This window comes from Euwallacea fornicatus, chromosome 25 (genome assembly GCF_040115645.1).
Source record: "Euwallacea fornicatus isolate EFF26 chromosome 25, ASM4011564v1, whole genome shotgun sequence".
Lineage (NCBI taxonomy): Eukaryota > Metazoa > Arthropoda > Insecta > Coleoptera > Curculionidae > Euwallacea > Euwallacea fornicatus.
In genome coordinates, this window is record NC_089565.1 from 3,017,883 (window position 1) to 3,039,700 (window position 21,818).

General features: G+C 34.2%; 1 protein-coding gene across 12 annotated transcripts in view; it reads right to left on the bottom strand.

Moving 5' to 3' along the window:
* The window catches only part of Sarm (sterile alpha and armadillo motif), a 79,248-nt gene that overhangs the window by 18,662 nt on the left and 38,768 nt on the right, over nucleotides 1-21,818 (bottom strand). For 5 of the 12 annotated variants that reach the window (XM_066296413.1, XM_066296409.1, XM_066296410.1 and 2 more), the window contains 4 exons: nucleotides 9,143-9,244; nucleotides 2,805-3,047; nucleotides 2,585-2,674; nucleotides 251-415 (listed from right to left, as the gene is read on the bottom strand). In XM_066296413.1, coding sequence (XP_066152510.1) covers nucleotides 251-415; nucleotides 2,585-2,674; nucleotides 2,805-3,047; nucleotides 9,143-9,244 — 600 coding nt within the window. Of the gene's footprint in view, nucleotides 1-250; nucleotides 416-2,584; nucleotides 2,675-2,804; nucleotides 3,048-4,427; nucleotides 4,614-9,142; nucleotides 9,245-18,174; nucleotides 18,492-21,818 lie in introns of those variants that run through there. The other 7 variants (XR_010733386.1, XM_066296415.1, XM_066296407.1 and 4 more) reach the window with 5 other exon arrangements.

A 21,818-nucleotide genomic window follows, 5' to 3' on the forward strand; every position in this document is an offset into this window, starting at 1 on the left:
TTAGGTTTATTTCCAAGATTTTTCCAACCTGAGCTAAATTTAATTTCTTACGTCATTTAGGTGAGTGTCTCAAACTTAAAGTATCCTGATCTGTCCCGAACGGATTTTCTAGTAACTTGAATAACTTGATTTTCATCCAAATCCACGGCCAGTCTCTATATGCACTTCCGAAAAGTCTGGACGAAACATTTACGAAGAAAAAAGCAAAAATTGCCACAATCCCCCTCTATTAATGGAAAACTTTACTCACTTTTGTCTTCACGAAGTTATTTGTGGTTTTGTGCTGAAAAGTCAAACTTTCTACGGCATTGTTGGGTTGTGGCGATCCCACTTCCGAAGGCGCTCTGCTATCATCCGGATAGGTAATGACCGGCTCGGAGTTTACCTCATTGTTGTCGTCATTGTCATCATCCACCTAAGATTAAACAGAACATGAGACTACCTTCCGGACTCAGACCTGACATGTGGCAGAAAACTGTTTTCACCACAGGTATTGAATACTCCAAAACCTGATGTTAGACACAAAAGCAAAAAATTAATGACATGAAATAAGATTGTTTTATACATAGAGGACCAAAAGTAACGCATAAGTTCGCTAAAAATCCAAGGAAATACTTTTCGTGAAAATGCTGGAACACGTCAAATAGTGTTTTAGGTTTTGCATTTTTTCACGTAACAGACATGTACATGGGATCACCCATGAAGTAGATAAATGTACTTTTTCATTTTTTCCTATGGAATCGCATGTATATTATGGGGTTTTTGAGTTCTTTGAAAATTCAACAATTTTCGAAAAAATAACATAGAATTAACGACAGAATTATTAATACTAAAAAAAAAATACAATACAAACTACTGCAATCTAACGTATTGAAAATCCGAACTGTGCTCCGTTTACTTCCTGAGAGTGGACAAACGGTAACGCAAATTCCTTAAGAACTTTTCTCATCATTTGAAGAGCTTTTTGAGTAATTTTATTATTTGACTGTTCCACGTCGTTGGGCTTATTTAAATACACTCTACGTGTCAGCCAAGTCCATAAAAAAAGTCCATAGGGGTGAGGTCAGGCAATCTAGCAGGCCACTTTAATGACCCCTCTCACGCAATCCATCAATAGAATTATTATCATTAGTGAGTGTGTTATGAGAAGTATGTTCAAAATCAAGAACTGAAAAACGTCATAATATACACGGAGTTGCATAAGAAAAAATGTGTACGTGTAAAAAATCTACTACGTGGATAACACTGTATACATGTTTGTTACGTCAAAAAATGCTTAACTAAAAACGATATTTGACGTGTTCCAGCATTTTCATTAAAAACATTTCTGTTATTGGTTAGCGAATTTATGCGAGACTTTTGGTCCTCCCTGTATATGATATGATTTCTTCAATGATGTAATTTTAATTATTTGCGATTAAGTACAGAGTCGTTTTCAGAATAGAATGTTTAATCACTGCTTCAAGCGAAAAAATCATATTAATATGCCTTGTTATTGTGTATTTTTTTGCTAAAAGGACCACCAAATCATCGGACAAATCTGTTAGGATTAGTAATTATTCAATATGCTAATCCTGCTAAATATGTCTCCTTCAAAATTCCCACAAGCTAATGGGGGAGTGGCTGCAAAACCCAGCATATATAACTTTGAATATTAGATATTACTAAAAGCAACATTTTCAGTAATCTTATTTAATGTCTGATAACAACATTTTTTATCGAAGAACCTATCGCAGAGCAATATATTTAGGTTTTACAAATAGAAATTGCCTCTGAAATTGGTTCTACTTGACGGTCAAATAATTACATAGAAAAATCTATTAAATTGAAGTATCTACAGCATTTCTAACTGTAATTAAGGAGGGATCACTGTAATTCAGAATTGTCAATTGTTATTGATGATGCCAAGTGTAATTCAGAAACTCTCGTGTGTAATTTAGGTTAGTCAATCGTAAGCTAATTCGGAAATAATTTAAGGCTATTCAGAGTCGATAGGTGTAAAATATAAGAAAGCGACAACGGTAATTCAGTAAATATTAAAGTCTGGAATGTAGGTGGTTTCTACACGAGCAATTCTACAATTTACGTTCTCTGAATTACATTTGACATATTCTGAATTCGAAAAATTATAATTTCGTGACTGCAGGTGACGCTTCCTGACTTGCGTTTGAATGTTTTTAAATCACTTTTGAAGCTTTCTAAATTGTCTACTCAAAATTACTTTTGACGCCATCAGAATTACCGTTGATTTTTCCAAACGCGAAACAGCTGTTCCAATTTGTGTATCAAATGAGGGCCCAAAAAGCAAGTTTTCTATTCATTTTAAACCAAAAGAAAAGTCCTAAAAAACTGCTTTTTTTACATGCATATTTTAGCATGCTTTATTATTTCTGTTGTCCCATCATGCCTGACATCGCTACATACAAGATTTATGTGTTTAAAATTGTCCTCTCCAATACAAAAACATAAACTGAACGATGTCCGCATGATTTAACACTGGGTTTCACCTGATCAAAAAATAGTGAAGCCACAATTTTCTGCATCACAAGGTTAAAGCTACCAACTGCGAACCAAAAGTGATTACCTGTACCCCGTTAACTTTCGGTTTCGATATCGTTCGTCTTTTAGCTGAGGGTTTCCATCCCAGGCTAACGTGTCGTTTCACGTATCTCGACTAAAGAAAAATGATGATGCTGTTTCGTTGGTGGTCCTCTTAGACGTTATTTCAAAAAATTTAATTGTACACGAGTTGATGTATGTACGAAACGAGTTAGGATCAATGCGAAATGACGAGTAACACTTACTAAATTTTCTAGGGAGCTCCTAAGTTTCTGAATAGTGTTGGGTAATTTGTAGCTCGACAAGCTGATGTTCTTCATCTCGTTCTTCATGTTCTTCATGTTGTTTTGCAAATCGACCAGGTCAGATTTCGCAGCCTTCAAATCGGAAGTCGACGATACATGAACTCTCTGAGTCGAAGTGCTCGTTGATGAGCTTTGGGATTTTACACGTGTGGTCGTCGAGCTCGATTGCGAATTTGATTGCAACTGGAAGAAAATGCGATTCAATGGAAAAAATATCTTAACACTTGCTCTGTAAATACAGCATTTGTGCCTCAAAAACCTCGATTGCAGGGAATGAATAAATATTACACAATTTGGAGGAATACAACTAGATTCCTCCTATAACTGAAAAGAAGATTTATTTTCTGGGAAAAATAGTTTAAGTTTTTAATTTTTAATGCTTATGCAGCAGCACGTACGGTCAATATGAAACAAGTAATGAAGTTATGAAATGGAAATTTGCAAGGCGAATCCGAAAAAATGCAATTAAGCATAAATGACGACATAATAAAACCGGCAATGCAAGAAATATAGCAAAAATTGAGATTTGGTTTTGAAATATGAGTCACAGTCAACGCAAGGAATGATCATATATCATAATCAATACAATGTTGATTCGTTATTTGCTTAAACTCTTCAATTACCCGCGTTCGTTTGTGACTATTTTGCAACAATATAGATTTGCTTGTAAATTTCCATTTTACAATTTTATTATTTTACTTCATATTTCTTGTAATGCGCCAAAAATTCTAAGCTTAAATCTTCTCTTATTGCCCCACCTTGCGCTCTATTCGCAAGATTTTGTCTCTCCAGATTATTTTCCAAACTTGAAAAAATGGCTTAGTACAGAGAGACTTCCCAATAATGAAGAGGTGACGAGGTTGACACCTATTTTGAAATATTCGAAGATTCTTACTATAAACAGGGTATAGCCATTCAACATCACTGGGAAAAGTGTTTCAATCTTGAAGAGAACTGATGTTGAGAAATAATGTAATATTTTCTATTTTTTTTTCTTTCAGTGTTAAGTCGGGTACTTCTAGGGCTGTCCTCGTGCTTTTATAATCGAATTCCTGTGCATCTGAATGTAGGAGGAGGTTTAAGCTAAGCGAAGGCTAATTCGAAGGAAGTTTTTTTGGAAAAAAAAAATTTTCAAATTACTTTCTTTTTAATTCCTTGTTTCGATATTTCAGTTATCAGTTTTTTTTCAGTGTCACCAAATTTTTTTTTTAAATTTTCTCAAACCCGTAGGCTAAATCTACATGACTGATATGCCTGGGATAATGGGAAAACTCAAAACTTAAACCAATTGGTCTCGTTCAAAAAAAAAAAAAAAAAAATTGGCCTCCTCATAGGTTTTCCAATGCCAGTAACGTGAAATGGATGTTACTCGTGCCATGTATGAGTCATTTGTCGTCTGCTCTGGAATTTCTACGCGTCGTAAACGTTTATTTTGGATAAATTTAGCTACAACAACTGCTATAAATAAATTCAAATTCAAGAGCCTATATTGGAAACTTGTCACTGTGATACCATAAAGAGTCCTAATTTAGTTTGAAAAGTTATCGCAATCCAAAGATTTACCTTAACAGTCTAGTTATCCAAAAAAGTACAAAATTTCACTTTTCTCACGTGAATTACAAATACCGGAGCGGTTAAAGAAAGCGGAAATAAAAACTCGTAAAATACAAGAAAAAGAAAATATAAACTGTTAGTACTTTCGCGGAATAAGTAGCCGCGTCGGGTCGGATTCGAACTGGATGAGAATTTTATCCCAACTAGAATTTAAAAGCTTTGTCGATCAGTCATCTGGATATTTTTGGGCTGTGTGACCGTTGGGCTATATTCTGAACCCTCTTAAGTATTTCGTCCATTGGACATCGGCCAGGTATCAGCTCACTAATATTCTCAGTAAATGTACTCACCAAAAATCTAACAGCGTTATGTCACCTATAATTGGCATTCTTAGAAATATCAGCTTCTGTCCTTTCTGGAAAACGCTTCAAAACTTGACTGTTCATCTTCTTTATTATTATTTTTGTATGTAAGTCTGGATGTGAATCAAATTGAGCAAAATTGCTCGAAATGAATGAAGGTGCCCACTCATCTGTTTGTTTTAAAATATAGTATGTAGTATTTTGGAGGCAAATGAGTCACATAGTTGTTCGATTTGCGTTTCTGTTTAATACAGCAAAAGGAGATGAAATCAGAGAAATTGACCAAACTAGTGAAATGTGCCGATAAATCTTCAAACCCTAAAGAACGTATTTTGATCCATACCCTTGAAATTTGACGATTTAACGATTGATTTCAGTTAGTTAATATTTAAGTTAAACATTGATTAAAACAGTGTGTAAAGTGAAAAACATTTTCTAAATTTTTTTAAAAATCTGTGACAGATTGGAAAAATATTTTTATAGGTGTGCAAGTCGAAGAATAATTTACAATACACCGTTCCCCAGAGTTGTACTGAGACAAGATTACAAAAAGTAAACATTTTTGGATAATTTATGTATGTAAACGGTCCAAAGCCTAAAGGATTTTGCTCACTTAACCTAATATGAATTTCCAAAATGCAATAAATGTAACACGATAATATTGAAACACACACGTAAGCTATAAATCATCCTAAAACAAATTTGAAAATTGTTATTTTGCATAGGAAAAACTTGTTTCCTTGGTTGATTACTTTCGGTAGATTTCTAGCAGTTCGCACATGTATATAATGTGTGGAAACTTATACCTACATTTATTATATACGATATTTACGTAAGCAAAGATCAGTAGATAACAAGGCCTTCTGCATCATATCGAGCCTCAAAGTTCGGCCGCGGACGTAGTCCACTTTCAGCATAAATGACTATTAAATTGCCAATTTTCACGTCAACATTTTCAACCCCCACTTATAATCTTTAGTTTCCTTCCCCAAGGAAGCTCTTAAATAGAGGGAAGATGCCCCGAATAATATCTTTCATGAAGTTGAACAGACCTACTTGCGTCTCCGCAGAAGAGACTTCGCGGGGACCCTGTACTTGCAAATATCGCAGGTTAAGGATTTTTTATTTTTCTATTAACCACGCTATGTTTTGAGGAAAAATGTAGAAACAACAAGTGCAAACGGTGAAAAATCAGAGAGTTAATTTATGGACATTCCCAAGCTATTTGGCAGCATCTGGCAGTAACAAATTAACTGATCTCATCAGATGTCAGGCGCCGAGAGTTTTGAAAAATCATAAATATCGTCCAGCGAAAATGCATATCAATCAAGTTTTGCAATCAGGATATACCGGACGAAGCATAACGTTCTGTAAGAATATCATTGAACGTGGACCGAAATCCTCGTTTTCTGCCCAACGTATTATTCACGAATGAGTCCAAGTTTACCAAATCGGGCATGTTCAACAGCCAAAATGGACATATCTCGCTCACTGAAAATCCACACGAACACCAAGTATTTTAACCACAAGCACGCTTCAGATAAAATCTAAAAAAATTTATTTGGCAATGCGATTTTAGCTTTATCAAGACAATTTGACCGTATATAGGTAGTTGGACTTTTTAAGGGCGTACTTTACGGACTACATTGATTACAACATTTACCTCAGTCGTTTGAATAATCTCCGGTTCCAAGAAGATGCTGTTCCGCCACATAACGGTAGAAGAGTGGGTGGTTATTTGTCTGAAATATGTAGTTCCCGGTAGAACCATTTCAGATAATGGAGACATACGTTGGCCGTCACGTAGACCCGATCTTTTCCCCATTAACTTATTATTAATGGGAAACCCACCGATATTAATAAGCTGCGAAGGAAGATCATTGGAACTTTAACGAACGAAATAAGAAATAGAAACGTTTTATAATCGATGGTAAATTTATGAAGATGCGTCCGGCTCTGCTTGGAAGGGGAACGTCAACCCTTAGAGTACCTCTTTTCGTTTTCGTCATTTACTTATCTTATATTTTCTTATTTTCAAGGCATTCTTTGCAAAAATTGAATTTTTTATATTTCTCCCAAACTGCAAAACTCAATCTGAACATGTGAAACATGAGAAAAAAAGCTAAACTGAAAAAAATCGAAAATTTAAGGTGGCAACAATAAAAAAAACTTATGATGGTTATCGGAGATCGGAAAGGCCGATTTCAAATATAACATTACTGCATAGTAGAATCGATTAAGTGTCAATAATGGTTACCGAGATTCTCACAGTTAAACTCCAGAAACGGACCTCCTGCATATAGGGTGTCATTTAAGTACGTGGCCGAACTTCAAAAAGTGATTCGAAAAGGAAAATTTATATAAACATAGCTCCTGCAATGCTTTGTTTTCAAGATACTGGGCGTCAAACTTTTTTAAATAGTTTTTTTGTAAAAATTTTAATAATCGCTTACACCGTTTTATTGAAATGTGGCAGTGTTATTGATGTTTTTTATTATTATTTATGCGCCCCTGACTTTTTTGAAACTTTTACATTTTTTGGATTAAGCAACTAAAAATACAACTTGACGCGAAAAAAATTAAGCGGCACATAAAAAACGACAACAATCATCAATAACATTGCAAAATTTCAACAAAATGGGTTAGGGAATTATTAAGATTTTTACGACGAAACCGATTTTTTTTTCAAAAGTTTTACACCCTGTAAATTGAAAGCAAACCACTACCGCACCTATGTTTTTATCAACTTTTCGTCTTAAAATTACCCCTTAACGTTTGGCCACGTATTTCAACAATGCTCTGTACACATAACAGCGTTTCCTCTTTGGAACTCTACCGATGTGGACCCCCCCTCCCCCGACATCTAATACTGGACCAAAGTTCGGCACCTTTAAAACGTCGCAACGACCTAAAGATTGTAAATCGAACATTTTTTAAACTACAAAATTCTACCGTAGAACGATATTGGTCCGGAAACCCTCCTCTTGCCGGACCAACTGTGAAGAAGCTTTTTCGAAAAGCATAAAAAATGTTCTTTTTTAAACCTTTCAAGACCGTTGACTGTTGATGATTATGAAGTAGTTAGTGAGCCGAAAGAAGAAATATAACTGGGCTTCACAACAAAAACCTCAGTAATATCTACCTTAAACTTCACATCTGACACGCTCTTAACCACCTTCATAATTTAGTATAAAAGGCACCTTTATGCGCTCACCTACATAATCTTTACTCTACTGCCCACATTGTACATTCTAAAAACAATTAGTGTAAACACGTTCATTCGTTGCAAACGAGGTTCAAGGAAATTCTTATCTGCGACATTTATAGTTTAAAATTGAGTATCTTTCGCATAAAACCGATGACTGAACTATGCTGAGATCTTGTGGAGAATCTCTCTTAATGGTTAATATACAGGGTGTTTCATAAACAGGCCGAAAAACTTTCAGGAAATGCGGAGCCCATAAAAACAAATATTTAGGTCGAATAAAGTTGGGTCCGAAATCGCTTCGTTTCTAAACTACAGAGTGATTCAGTTTTTTTTTAAATATTTTTTAAACATTTCAAAAACGGATTGGCGTAAGGACACAAGATGAAAAACACGCTATGGCGATATGGATGTGCATGTTCTGAAGTGGGCAAAATATTTCCACTCGCAGCAGTGGCGTCCGTGCGGCCATCCAACGTTTCTACCTCTGTAAATGGCTCAGGATTTGACGGAACCATATTTTGGAAGAAGACTATTATTTTACGCTGAGGCGCGTCTCACACAAATATTTGTTTTCATGTTCTGTACCTGTATTACAAGAAAATTAAATAAATTTTTCCTAAAAAATTAAAAAAAAATCGCACTTGGAAAGTTACACCGGTTTTTTTGTACGCAAAAAAATGCGAAACAATTTTTTTATCTTGAAAACGGCTACTCGAGCAACAAAACACTAAAAGGCCCTTTTATTAAGAATTGATGGAATATTAAAAAGGTATATTCGCATAAAAAACGAACAGCTGCGTGCAGTTTTTTTGATTAAAAACATCCGATTGAATTGCCGCAAGAACGACACTGCCGTCAGTGGAAATATTCTGCCTACTCCAGAACACGCACATTTATCCCGCAATGGCGTGTTCCTGATTTCACGTTCTAATCCCAAACTATTTTCAAAAAGTCAATAAAAACGAAATTAAACATTCTGTACCTCGGAAACGAGGCGATGTCGGCCCTAATTTTATTCGATCTAAATATGTATTTGTTTTTATGAGCTTCATATCCCCAAAAGGTTTGTCGGTATATTCACGAAACACCCTGTATGTTCGGTGAGGCAATTTGTCGAGTTTTGGTTCTACAGTTAATTTCTGTGATTCTGTTACCTGTGAAGTTGTGGTCACTATTGTCCTTGATGGATTCTTCAACGTTAACATATTCGGCTCGTTCCCGTTCGCATTATGGTCATTTGGAAAGTCGGTAGCCATCTGGAACGAACAATAAAACAATTTTATCATCAAGGATGTCAGTATACCATGTCAGTGCTAAAACATTATTTACAACAGCCTACACATCTTGTCAATTTACATCTACATAGTTTTATAAATTAACGGCCATGTTTCTTCTTTAATATTAACTTAAGCATTGCAAGCAAACAATATTTACGACGTTATGTTAATCAGGGGATTACTATTTTCATTATATACCTACAATTAAGACGACGACACTTAAACCAAACTGAACCGCTGAAGTAGAACGGTGCCATCAATAGACCAAATGGAAAAATGCTAAATGTAAACATTTTATGATGGAAAGGAAAAATACTGATCAAGTCTGTTATTCTAAAAGATTTGCGTGTGTTAATTGGTGCATTAGTGTGCACCAATTATTTTTTTGTTGGTGCTGACCGAAATGTCTCAAATAGCAACGACAGATTATGAGTAACAAATCATACATTACTAATTGAATAAATCAAGAATAAGTAAGTAAGAAAAGGTGGTTATCGTACCAAAAATCAATAATGCATACTATTCTAAATAAATATAATTTTATTATGCGATACGTCATTTGTCTACTGAATAACTTTGCATTTAAAGTAGTAAATTACAATTTGATGGGGAATTATGAATGTAATTATGTCTATAAATAAATATGTTTTTGATTTGAAGATTTTTTTAATTCTCCATTACATATATGACTTACGACCAAGCTACCGTAAATCCTCCTTCTCAAATATTCCTTTGATGATTACGACTCTTTCATATCTGTGTACAAATATTATATGGAAATCACAGCAATTTCAAGATTTGCCAGTATGAGAAAAAGCAACGATTAATCTTCAAATAAATCAAGTTAATATTATAACAGAAAAAACCGAAGCTTAGGTTATTTTCAAAAAGGGTTAAACCATTAAAGTGTAATATTGTAGGAATCGGTTAATGCGAAATCACGGTTAGAACGTTAAATTTATGAAGTCTCGTCAAATATATCAGAAATAAAATGGACCCGATACAACTAATGATCCTTTATAGCGAGCAAATTTGCTTAGGCCTTCGGGGGTCGTATTAAGCGAGTTGTACTGTGTTTCCTTGATAATTCGAAGGAATAAAAAGAATTTGAAAAATGTCTGTTAGGGATAGCTAGCTAACTATCCTCATACATAATTCCTTTTGATGAAGTTTGTGATAGTTAAAAGCCGTTATGGTATGATCGTTAGCTACGATTTCAATTCCATTATCGTAATCAGGAAAAAAATTATTTAAAAAAAAATCTAAGTGATAGCACTCTTCGAGAGCATATTTCAGTAATGGTGCTCTGTAGGCCTAATGTTCATAGAAACTTTTTTCAGTGTTTTTGAATCTACCGCTTTAAGATTTCACCGTTTTAACATTTGTAGCAACTTTTCCAAAGTTTAACATTTGAATAGTTAAAATTAATCTTTTAAAAAAAAAAAAAAAAAACGAGGAAAACATTTACTTGAAACGCTAAATCAGCGAGTTCAATCATGTGCACGAAAGATTGCGGTTGAAGAGCTAAAAGACTATATATTTATGGTTTTCTCTAAGCTTTATTGCAAGTAAAAATCTCCGAAGATTGTGTAGGAGCTAATTATTTATTCACAGGACATTTCAAATTGGACCCTCACCATTGAGATCTCGGAAACCTGAGGAGTACGAAGAAATTTAAGTGGGAGCCAAATTGCCTCATTTAACGCAGTGCCAAACTACCGTTTTCAAAATTGGAATTTTCCGACGAGAAACTAATAATTGGAAAATTCGTTTTTATTTTTTTAGCGTTATTGAACAAGCAAGTCCAACACCAAGCCAAGCCAACCACAAGCTTATTATCATTCGCACTTTTTCTTAGTTACACGTTACGCAACGTTTCGTCTTTCGGTTACCATCGTCGACTTCATTTTTTCTTGGTGGGTGCCACATTGAATTTTCCGACACAAAAATAGTCGGCAGGAAACCTGAGAATATCATCGCGTATCTGAGAAAAAGTGACGATGAAAATGTGCTAATGGTTTTAGACTTGCTTGGTAAATAACACAAAAAAAAAATAAAAACGAAGTCTCTATTTTTTTTCCGGATATCTTCGGAAGTTTCTAATTTTGAAAACAGGCTCTTGTCAAACACGAAATTAAAAAATTCTACCTCCATTTAAACTTCTTCCTCTCTCCTCTAGTTTCTGAGATCTGAATGGTGAGGGCCGAATTTGAAATGCCCTGTGTATCAAGGGGGATAAAAACACACATAGATATTATCTATCACCATTTGGTTTCCACATCAGAAAATTGCTGTTACCTTGTCCAAGATAAGCTTCCTTTCCTTTGACGATTATCCTCTGTACAACCTCAGAAGACACATTCTAGTTACAGTTTTTAAAGCAAAAATAACCGATTCACTCTCATTTTATTGAAACATTCCAAAAGGAAAACTTCTTTGTAGAACTATTGTTTATAAACTAACAATTAAAGGAAGGTTAACACAACTTGAATTTATTTCTTCTGGTACCAAACTCAGTCATACTTGTGCTTGACTGATTAATCTTATCGCAAATTGTTATCGTTTCGTTAAAGCTGCGTCGTCGCTACATTTTATAATTAACATGCATTACATCTATTTTCGACGTAACTTATCTTGCTTGAGTATTACTTGATAAGCTGTAGAAATAAATTACATGCATCTTGGTAAATACGAGACGTTAAGTGATGTTTCTTTACTTTTATTGTCATTAGTTAATGATTTTTATTTATGTGTTTTTGTCCAGATTTTAATTTTAACCCGACCATCACCAATTAATGTGCCCTTAAAAAATGGTCGCAGTCCCTTGCAAAGGGACATTTTAACTAGAGGCATATTTCAGATGAAAATTTTGTTTTTAGTGAAGATTGGTCAACATCGATTTAGACATAAATTCCCAGCGCGCTCAAATCTAAAATGGAAGATTTTCGAAAAATCACGGATAGAAGTTCGGTGGTGCATCAACGAATTTTGATTACAAAGTTTGTCTTTTAAAAAATAATGATAGTAATTTAACATCCCCAGAATTTTCTGTGAAATTGATCAAATGAGGGTCATAAATCTCGCAAAATAGTATAAGTAAAATTGAAGATGTATAGAGAATAGAGGAAATGCATTGGAAATGCAGAAATTTCTCAAAAAAAAAATAAAAAATTTAAGAATACATATTTCCAATTGGAACACAAAATATTAGGTTAGATCGAGGGTCGGGCACAGTAATTATAAAGGAAAAAATTGCAATTAGTGCAGAACATCCAATTGGTAATATTCTGAGGAAATATGGAACGTTTCTTTGATTGCTCAAAAATGGCACTTTTCTGTACTTCCGGCTCAATAACAAAGCAGTTTATTCGAAAAGGACTTGTTCATGGAGGTTTTACCTCATAAAAAAAAAACCGTTTGATAGCATGTTTTCTATGGAAAAAATCAAAAGTCGCTAATGTGTGAAGCTGCGAAAAAAAGTCATTACACAAAGACTCCGATGATCTCTTGAAGTTAATAACATAAATATATTTTTTTACACAAAAACAACTTTCCAATGTTCTTTTTGAGAGAGACGGATAGAGAATTTATGACACAAAGGAACAATTATCCGAGTTTGTTTCGTCTTATTTCAGTACATTTTAAACCCTAAAATGGAAAAATCTACATAAAGAACACTCTTAAAATTACAATTTTAAAAGCAGATCCGAGGGCGTGAATCTCCTTTTTCATTCATTGTTGCGGTAAATTTCTCCCTGCAAAAAGGTAAACAGTTACCTGAATCAGGGGCAGAGGAAAAGTGTTCCGAGACAAGAATAGTTCACCGGGTCTTATTTAGGTAGATTTCAAGGTAGAAAATAAATTAAAAAATTGCAGAGATGCAGGTACTATTTCCAGGATGGCAGTACCTGTTTCTCTGGGCTGACTTCAATGATAGATTTCAAAGTGGAAAAATAGAAAATTGACTAATCGAGGGATAGAAAAAAAGTCTTCCAAAGTGAAAGTGATCGCTCAAATATTTACTGCATTTCCGTGCGAATTCAAAAAGTTTTGAATTTTGAATTTTGCCCGATAACTTTGTTCTCAATTCGAGTTCTCTTTGACTATTTTTAAGAACTTCATAATGTGTAAAGAGATTTTTTCCTCTCTCGGGCTAAGGTAAGTCATTTGCTAATAATCATATAGAGATGAAAGGAGCTTACGTACAGGAAAACACCGATGACCATGGGTCCGCGTTCTGAGGTTTATGTTTCTGTGCATGTTCACATGCGGTGATCGACCGCTAATCATATCATCAACAAACATGGGCCGCTCCCTTAGTCAATTTTGTGTGTCTCTTGAACCAATAGTCTTGAACTTTGACTGATAATAATTGGACACAAAGAATATTTAAACGGATATTGCAACACTATATGAAAGGAATGATTAAACATCAATGTGATAGCAAACAATACCTCCTTTCTTATTTATATTATTTACCAACATAGGGGGGCGTAAGGCAACCATCTAATACCATACATCAGGATAATGGAATTTACGCCGCAAAGCTTCAACAATATATGTTGTAATACATGCACAATTAATCTTTTCAATAAAATGATGATTATAATTATCTCCAATCTAGCGAATTCTAATAATAAAACTATCTATAATCGAAAGGCTAATACATTTTATCAAAAACAAAATGATAGCTCATACAAATCCTAAATATAATATAACAAATTCCGGCAATATTTTATTAATGGTATTTCGTGTGGCCTGAAGGTCATCTTCTAAATCTCAAACCCACAAAGTGTCAACAGTCTGTCTTGAGTAATATGACTGAGATACTTGCTTAAAAAATTAACAAATTTTAATTCTACTGAACCAAAGGGTTCAAAAACCTCGACTTTAAATGAGCAATTATACTAATTAATACCTCCGTCTAAATCCACCCCCCTATCTGCTAAGACACACTGGGCTAATTTTCATATATATATATATATATACAGGGTTATTCACGCTATACGGCTCGGAATATTGTGGCCAAAATACGAGGTTTTCTAAAAATTTTTCTTTTGGGTTATATGGGGATCTATTATGGCTACTTTTTAAAATTATTTTCATATTATACAGGGTGTCCCAAAAGTGCTAAAAGTATCAAAGTTGTGTTTTTTTAAATGGAACCCCTTGTATATTGTTGCATTTTTGGATTCTCAGATCAAAATAAATGTGTGTTTTAATAAGGTTTACAATACCTAGCACTTACGGTTTTTGAAATAATTTAAATTTTGTAAAAATTTGGCCTAATTTTCATGTTTTAACCACTTAAGCAATATTTAAGTTATGTAAGCGTAATTTACAGTGTAGTGTAATAATGGATCATACTTTATATCCCAATCATGAAAAACTTGCCAGCTTATACAGGGTGTGCAAAAATTAAAACTATTCAAATGAGGACTTTAAGTGGCTATAACTGGATTAATTTAAATGCAATGCCATATTTTTTAACTTACCAGGATATGTAGTTTTTAAATACCCATCGAATGGTACTAGGATGTTCATAGCTAAGTCTTCGCGTTTTTGCAGAATGCACTAAATAATGGCTCCTTGCGCCATTTGGCGTCTTTTAGTTCAAAGTTCCAATGTATCTAGTTGCCTATGATATTTCAAAATATCAGATAGTTAATTTAGTTTATTTTTTTGTTTAGTCTGCAAAGGTACTTTTTTTCTAGAGTGTGTAATGTACCCTCAGGCTACGCCTATGCCTATGCAATCCGTCCGATCATGTCCGTGATGACCATATGTTGGGAACCCATTTTCTTCCTGTAAGGGTTGCCCTGCATAAAGGAACTTTCACTCTTTTATCCTTATCAAGACAAAGGTCTAAATTCATCCATATTTGGTCAAAATCTTTACAGCTGCAATTCCCCGTAAATTCTCAATTTTTGCCTTTGTCTCAAGATACGGTTTAAGGATTTAAAAAGTTACCAACTGTGGATTGACCCTGTTAATGGGTACCGATCCCCTGATTGGGTATTTAAGTTACCCCGAATCCCATAAACTCTCTATTACTCTAAAAATCCTCTCTAATGTCAAGATCATTTTAGTTTTTACCGATTAAGGCGTGTGTGTTATAACGAGTGCAAATAGTCAAAATGAAGATTTATCCAAAAGAAGAGCGTATTGACATGATTTTTATTCTTGGAGAATGTCATAAGAATTGTTTATTGGCTTCTTCGTCGACATTTCGAACATCTGTAATAAATATTTTGTTTCCGTTTTATGTTATACTTGATATGTGATTTAGAACTTTGAACTAAAAGACGCCAAATGGCGCAAGGAGCCATTATTTAGTGCATTCTGCAAAAACGCGAAGACTTAGCTATGAACATCCTAGTACCATTCGATGGGTATTTAAAAACTACATATCCTGGTAAGTTAAAAAATATGGCATTGCATTTAAATTAATCCAGTTATAGCCACTTAAAGTCCTCATTTGAATAGTTTTAATTTTTGCACACCCTGTATAAGCTGGCAAGTTTTTCATGATTGGGATATAAAGTATGATCCATTATTACACTACACTGTAAATTACGCTTACATAACTTAAATATTGCTTAAGTGGTTAAAACATGAAAATTAGGCCAAATTTTTACAAAATTTAAATTATTTCAAAAACCGTAAGTGCTAGGTATTGTAAACCTTATTAAAACACACATTTATTTTGATCTGAGAATCCAAAAATGCAACAATATACAAGGGGTTCCATTTAAAAAAACACAACTTTGATACTTTTAGCACTTTTGGGACACCCTGTATAATATGAAAATAATTTTAAAAAGTAGCCATAATAGATCCCCATATAACCCAAAAGAAAAATTTTTAGAAAACCTCGTATTTTGGCCACAATATTCCGAGCCGTATAGCGTGAATAACCCTGTATATATATAGTTGTAGTTTCAGGAGCGATTTAGAGCAAAGATGGAGGAAGATAATTCTTCAAAGGGTGATTTAAAACAAATTCTTGGTGGTACAAAGGATGAACCTCTTGACAATTTTAGCAACAAATTAGAATCAGGTTCGATGAAATTTTCAGACATGTGTTAGATGCGTTTTAACATTTTGTTGAACTTTGCATTTGTGTCGTGACTAGAAAAAAATTCCAGACAAAGTAAGGTTTTTTGCTGTGTAAAGATTAAATCTCAAAGGAAATTTTATATATTACAATTACAAAATCTATTTTCGGAATACAATTGCAGTGTGATCAATAGTACTTTTTCGATCACGATTGTAGATTATAGAATACATAGTAATATAATTTATTGATATATTGATTATGGTTAATAGCGGAATTTCAGATGTCCATTGTGTCGTCCATTTTGAAAATACGTGTTCGTAGAAGTAGATTTCCAGTAAGTTTACGATAGTAAATAAAAGAGAAAAAGGAAAAAAATTAAGAAAACATACTTAGTTTGCAAACCCAATAATATCACGGAAAAGAATTTATGCAAATGGTGTTATTGAACAAGCTTCCGAACATTTTGCAGGATGATTTTTCAAGTAATTTTAAGATGGAAAATTCTTATAAGCTCCTTCAGTTTTCACGATGCGGGATATCAAAGTTGGAAAAATAAATCAAATATTTTTTTATAACTTTCGATCTGCCTAATGTTATGAAGCTTCGTCTCCGGAGGATTTTAGGATGGGAAATTCAAATTTATCAATGATTTGGTTGTCTTCTAGAAGGTGCCACAAGCGACCACTAAGACACTCTTAAACAGCTACAACTTTTTTGTGCCACGCTGTATGTCACTTTAGAGCGAAATTTTTTTTTCTCCACCTCGTTCGCTTGAAAAAAGTACACCTTGGTGCAGTTGCGATAAGGAACGGTTTTCGAAGAAACGTATCTGAAACTGATTAAACGTGCTAATTATCCACAAATATTAAAATTACTTATTATGTTACTTTTTATTCACGAAAACAAGGAAATAACACTTCAAAAACTGAATACTATCGGTTTTTAGTTAACATGGTATAATATTTAATAATTATTATAATTTGTTTTTTTTTTTAATATTACAAACCAACCCTAGATAAATAATAAATATTATTATAAGTATGGAAAATGTCCTCCTTACACTATGTAAGCATTCAATCTGCTTCTGATCGATCGTGAATCCTCTGAAAAATTCCATTAGTATTTGGAATCTCTTGACATTATTCCATTATCCTGTTTCTGAGATTAAAAACGTCCTAATGATCGCTTGTCTCGAAGGTATAACCACTTGAAAAATTATTCTGTGAAATGTCGGACACTTTTTCAATAACACACTGACATTTTGAAAATACAAAAAAATATATTAAATTTTCTAAAACGTTCTAGTCTTAGAACAATCCAGAGAATTAGCTCCTTAAAAATCGGAACACCCTTAAGGACCGCCATGTATAGATTTTGAGACGGTTATTTCCCTGAGACCAACTTCAGATTTGTGTCAAATTTGTGTACTCCCGCTTCAGAGATCTTGCTGCAGATTCAACACTTACGAGAATCCGGAATTTGAAAGTTATAAAAATTGTGTGCTGATGACGAAAACATCGGACACGAAGGATTTTCTGTTATTGAGTAAATTCGAGTTCACTTGTCCATTCCGAAATAATTTCAAATTGCTTTATAGAACATAATTTACGTGCGTAATTTATTTTTTAGAGAAAATTTATGCGGAAAGTTAAAATCAACGACAGTGCCAAGAAGAACCACCTTTTCACTCGGCCACCCACTCTGGTACATTTTACTGCTTAAGTTCTGCAGTATGAAGGAACCCCTCTAGGTAACAATGAACCGTAAACCCGATGCTGCAAATTTACATGTATGAATGATGAGCAGTTTCGATGTAATTGTGTTCCGAGCATAAATCTATGATATTTACCCATAATTTCGAAATTAATGTTTCATAATATTTACCAACCGTTGGTAGCGTTGGCGAGGTATCAAACAAACTTCTTCGCTTTAAAAAATCTTCCCTTAGCGGTAGCTCGTTTTTCTTCCTCCATGTCCAGTTCTTCTCCGGCCACATATTTAACGCACCCAATTGTCAACGAGTCCAATTCATATTAAGAAACAAAAACAAATGTTACAATTCGATTTAAAGTATTCCGCACAAATTAGTATGAATGTGTGTTTTAAAAATTCTGCTACACGAAAGCTTTGTAGTATGTATCGACGAATGTTCGTTAACGGTCCGACGTTGACTGAATTACTCGTCGCTTTTGAGGAATACTTTGTTATACCTGCGAAATTCAAGAAAGGTGGGTGTTATCTCCTTATCTCATCTCAGCAAAGCTTATTCTGTGATAAGGCGATTCAATCTTTGTAAATTTGGATGTTACACTGTTGGTTTTTAGCTGGAAATTGTTGTATTCAATAATTACTCTTGTCCACTCGAAAAATGATTATTCAATCATGTCAGATTTTATCGGACGTCTCCGGATATCTACCTGGACATTTCGAGAGAGTTTCAAGGCAAACACCCACAAAATTTTAGAAACGACGGATTGTTATTAAGACTTTGTCTGATGGCGCCTCATAATTGGTAAGAATCGACAGTGATTAGGAATAAACAATTAGAGGACGCTAATTTCTAATCAGAGAGTATGGCATAGAAATTGCACGGATTTGATCGAAGGTTTCTTGGAGGTTCATCTGGGAGTCTCTCCCTTCCGACCCTTCCAACTAATCAATTTTCAGGGCTCGTTCTCGCTGTCATTAGCAGTGATCATGCATTGTTCACTTCTCGTTTCGTTCCTATTGGTCAAGGAATCTAAACTTTGTCCTTGATTCATCTGCTTACCGAGCGAATTTCGCATAACTGAAACGGAAATTATCCTTTGCTGATAATTAGAAATTATTTGTGGTACTCCCACACATTGCTTATTGACTTGAACAGATATTTGTCAAGGTAAAACTTGAGTAATTGTAAGTCTAAAAGGTTTGTTATTTTAATTAATTCCACAATCGATATACAAAGTGTTATTTAAGTACGTGGCGAAACTTCAAGGGGTGATTTTTACAATGGCTACTGGAAATGTCCTCTTCCAACTTCAATGCAAGGATCAGCTCGTCTTAGAATCGATTCCCGAACACGGTCAAATATTCCGAACGTATATCTTATCTGATGATACATGATCGCGTATCCGCTTGGTTAATTCTCCTTCAGTATCAACCGGAGTTCCAAAAATTAAGGACTTTATATGCCTCCAAAGGAAAAAATCTAACGGATCTAAATCCGGTTATCTAGGGGGCCAAAACAATGCTTAATGCGAAAAGTTTTTAAATAGTCAGCGGCGCATAAATAACAATGATAATTACAAATCACAATGCCAAATTTTAACAAAATCGGCTGAAGGATTACTAAGATTTTCACGAAAAAACGCGTTTTTTTTTTAATTTGATACCCCACATCTGGAAAAAAAGCATTAGCGGACTTATATTAATATAAACTTTTAGTCGTAGAATCACCCCTTTAATTTTGCCAACGTACTTGAATAACGCCCTGTATTGCCAGATTTCGAAACCGTACGGTAACCACGTTCTTCGTGCTTACCATACACATCCATCAGGGGAAACCACCAATTATGATTTTGCTATAAAATCCAAATAAGCAATTAATCAGATCAAATACTAATTGAGGGCCAATTATAGCGTTTATCTGCAGGTAATCAATCAAGGAATGGCGTGTTAAATAAAGTTGTCATGTTGCAAGCTCCGTGGAATGCTATTGATTTATTTGTCGATAAATGTTGCGATAAATATTTGATTAATATACATATGACCAAGCAGGTGCTAGGAAATCATAAGATTTTACTTGATAAGAATTGAATTATCAACGTACACAACTCCGATCGTTTATCACTGAATTTTTTTTTACTTTAACCATTTATCTCGATAAAATGCAACAGGATACCTTTTCTATATTACATTGGAATCGTGAAAACGTTCGTCTGAAAGCTCACAAATTTAGCCAAATAAGAGAATGATTCTTGATTATTCCTCATCTTTCTAATCCTCATTTAATACAAAAACTCAACAAAAGGGCTCTCTCTCTCCCATGACTCTTGAATTCAGTATTTTTGACTAATCGAATTTCGATAAAATATCAGAATTTTCCATTTTTTTGATTAGAAATTTGACTGTAGCCCTTTAAGTACTTCAAAGATTTCTCTATTTATGTTATCTTTAAATGGTTTAGTTCTTAGTAGTAAAGATGATTTCACTTAATGACCACAATTTGGACTGTTTTCAGTCTTCAGTTCAATTGCCTGCAGATAAGGGTCAGTTGTAAATAATGGGTGTGTTAGGTTCTTCAAATAACTTTTCTGTCCTTTTCGGTATTTGCTATTCATATAATGAGTAATTCGGACTCCAGGTCATATTTGCTTATCTCTAAGAGAATTTCATCGAACCACCGTTATTTTCAACTTTTTTGCGATTCTTGCATCAATTAGTTGTAGATCTGCGATTAGGGTTACCTATAGGTATTTTAGCTGCTTTCATGAGGATTTCATTATACAACTAATCACAAAATTGAGCGTGCACAATCATTCAAATCACAAATTGTTTCTTGTCCTTTTGTTCACAAAAAATATTTTCGCCAAATAATTTAAGGCCACCATTATTTCACTCAAAACATCAATGTTTTACGTAAAGAAAAAATGAAAATAATATATTGGAGTCAACAGGGCAAGATCATTTAAAAATTCTCGAATATTCTCACAGAAATTGAGCGTACATAATCAAACAACAGAAAGAATTAAAGAACGGCAAGGAAATTATCGGAACGTTGATGATAAAGACGTTGGATTTATCAGTGCCCTATAGGCAATTCAGTTCCGACACAGTTGTCCTATCAAGAATTTTCAAGATGAAAACTCAGCGATGTGAAACTAGCGAATCCGAAAAGAAATTGTTAAATTTTTTTCATGAGGAAAGAGAATACGAAAAATTGATACAATTGTAGGAAGAATGAATTCCAAAATTTAAAACATTATAAATAAATTTCGATACGAAGGAACACTTGAGAATAACATCGGGAGAGGAGGAAAAATAATTTTTAGTGCTAATGATGAACGTTTTATTGTGCGGCAAATTAACCAGGATCCCAAACAGAGGGTTCCCAAATTGAGTGCGGAGGTCAGCTGAAGGATTGGACATTCAGTATCCACAGAAACAGTTCGCGGGGTACTTAGAAAAAATAATTATAATAGACGAGCAGCTCGGAAGAAACCACAGATCCCTAAAGTAAATAGAATCAAGCGACTAAATTTTGCTCGGGAATACACGAATCGTCCATTGGATTTTTGAAATCGAGTTATTTTTCTGACGAAACCAAAATGGCCGTTTTTGGATCGGATGGAAAACAAATTGTACGGAGAAAACCGAATACAGAACTGAAAATGAAAAACGTCGTCGTAACCGTTAAGCACGATGGACATTCTGTGATGTTATGGGGGTGTATGTCGGTCATTGGTACCGGCAAACAGCACTTCACAGACGGAATAATGGATAGACGTGTTT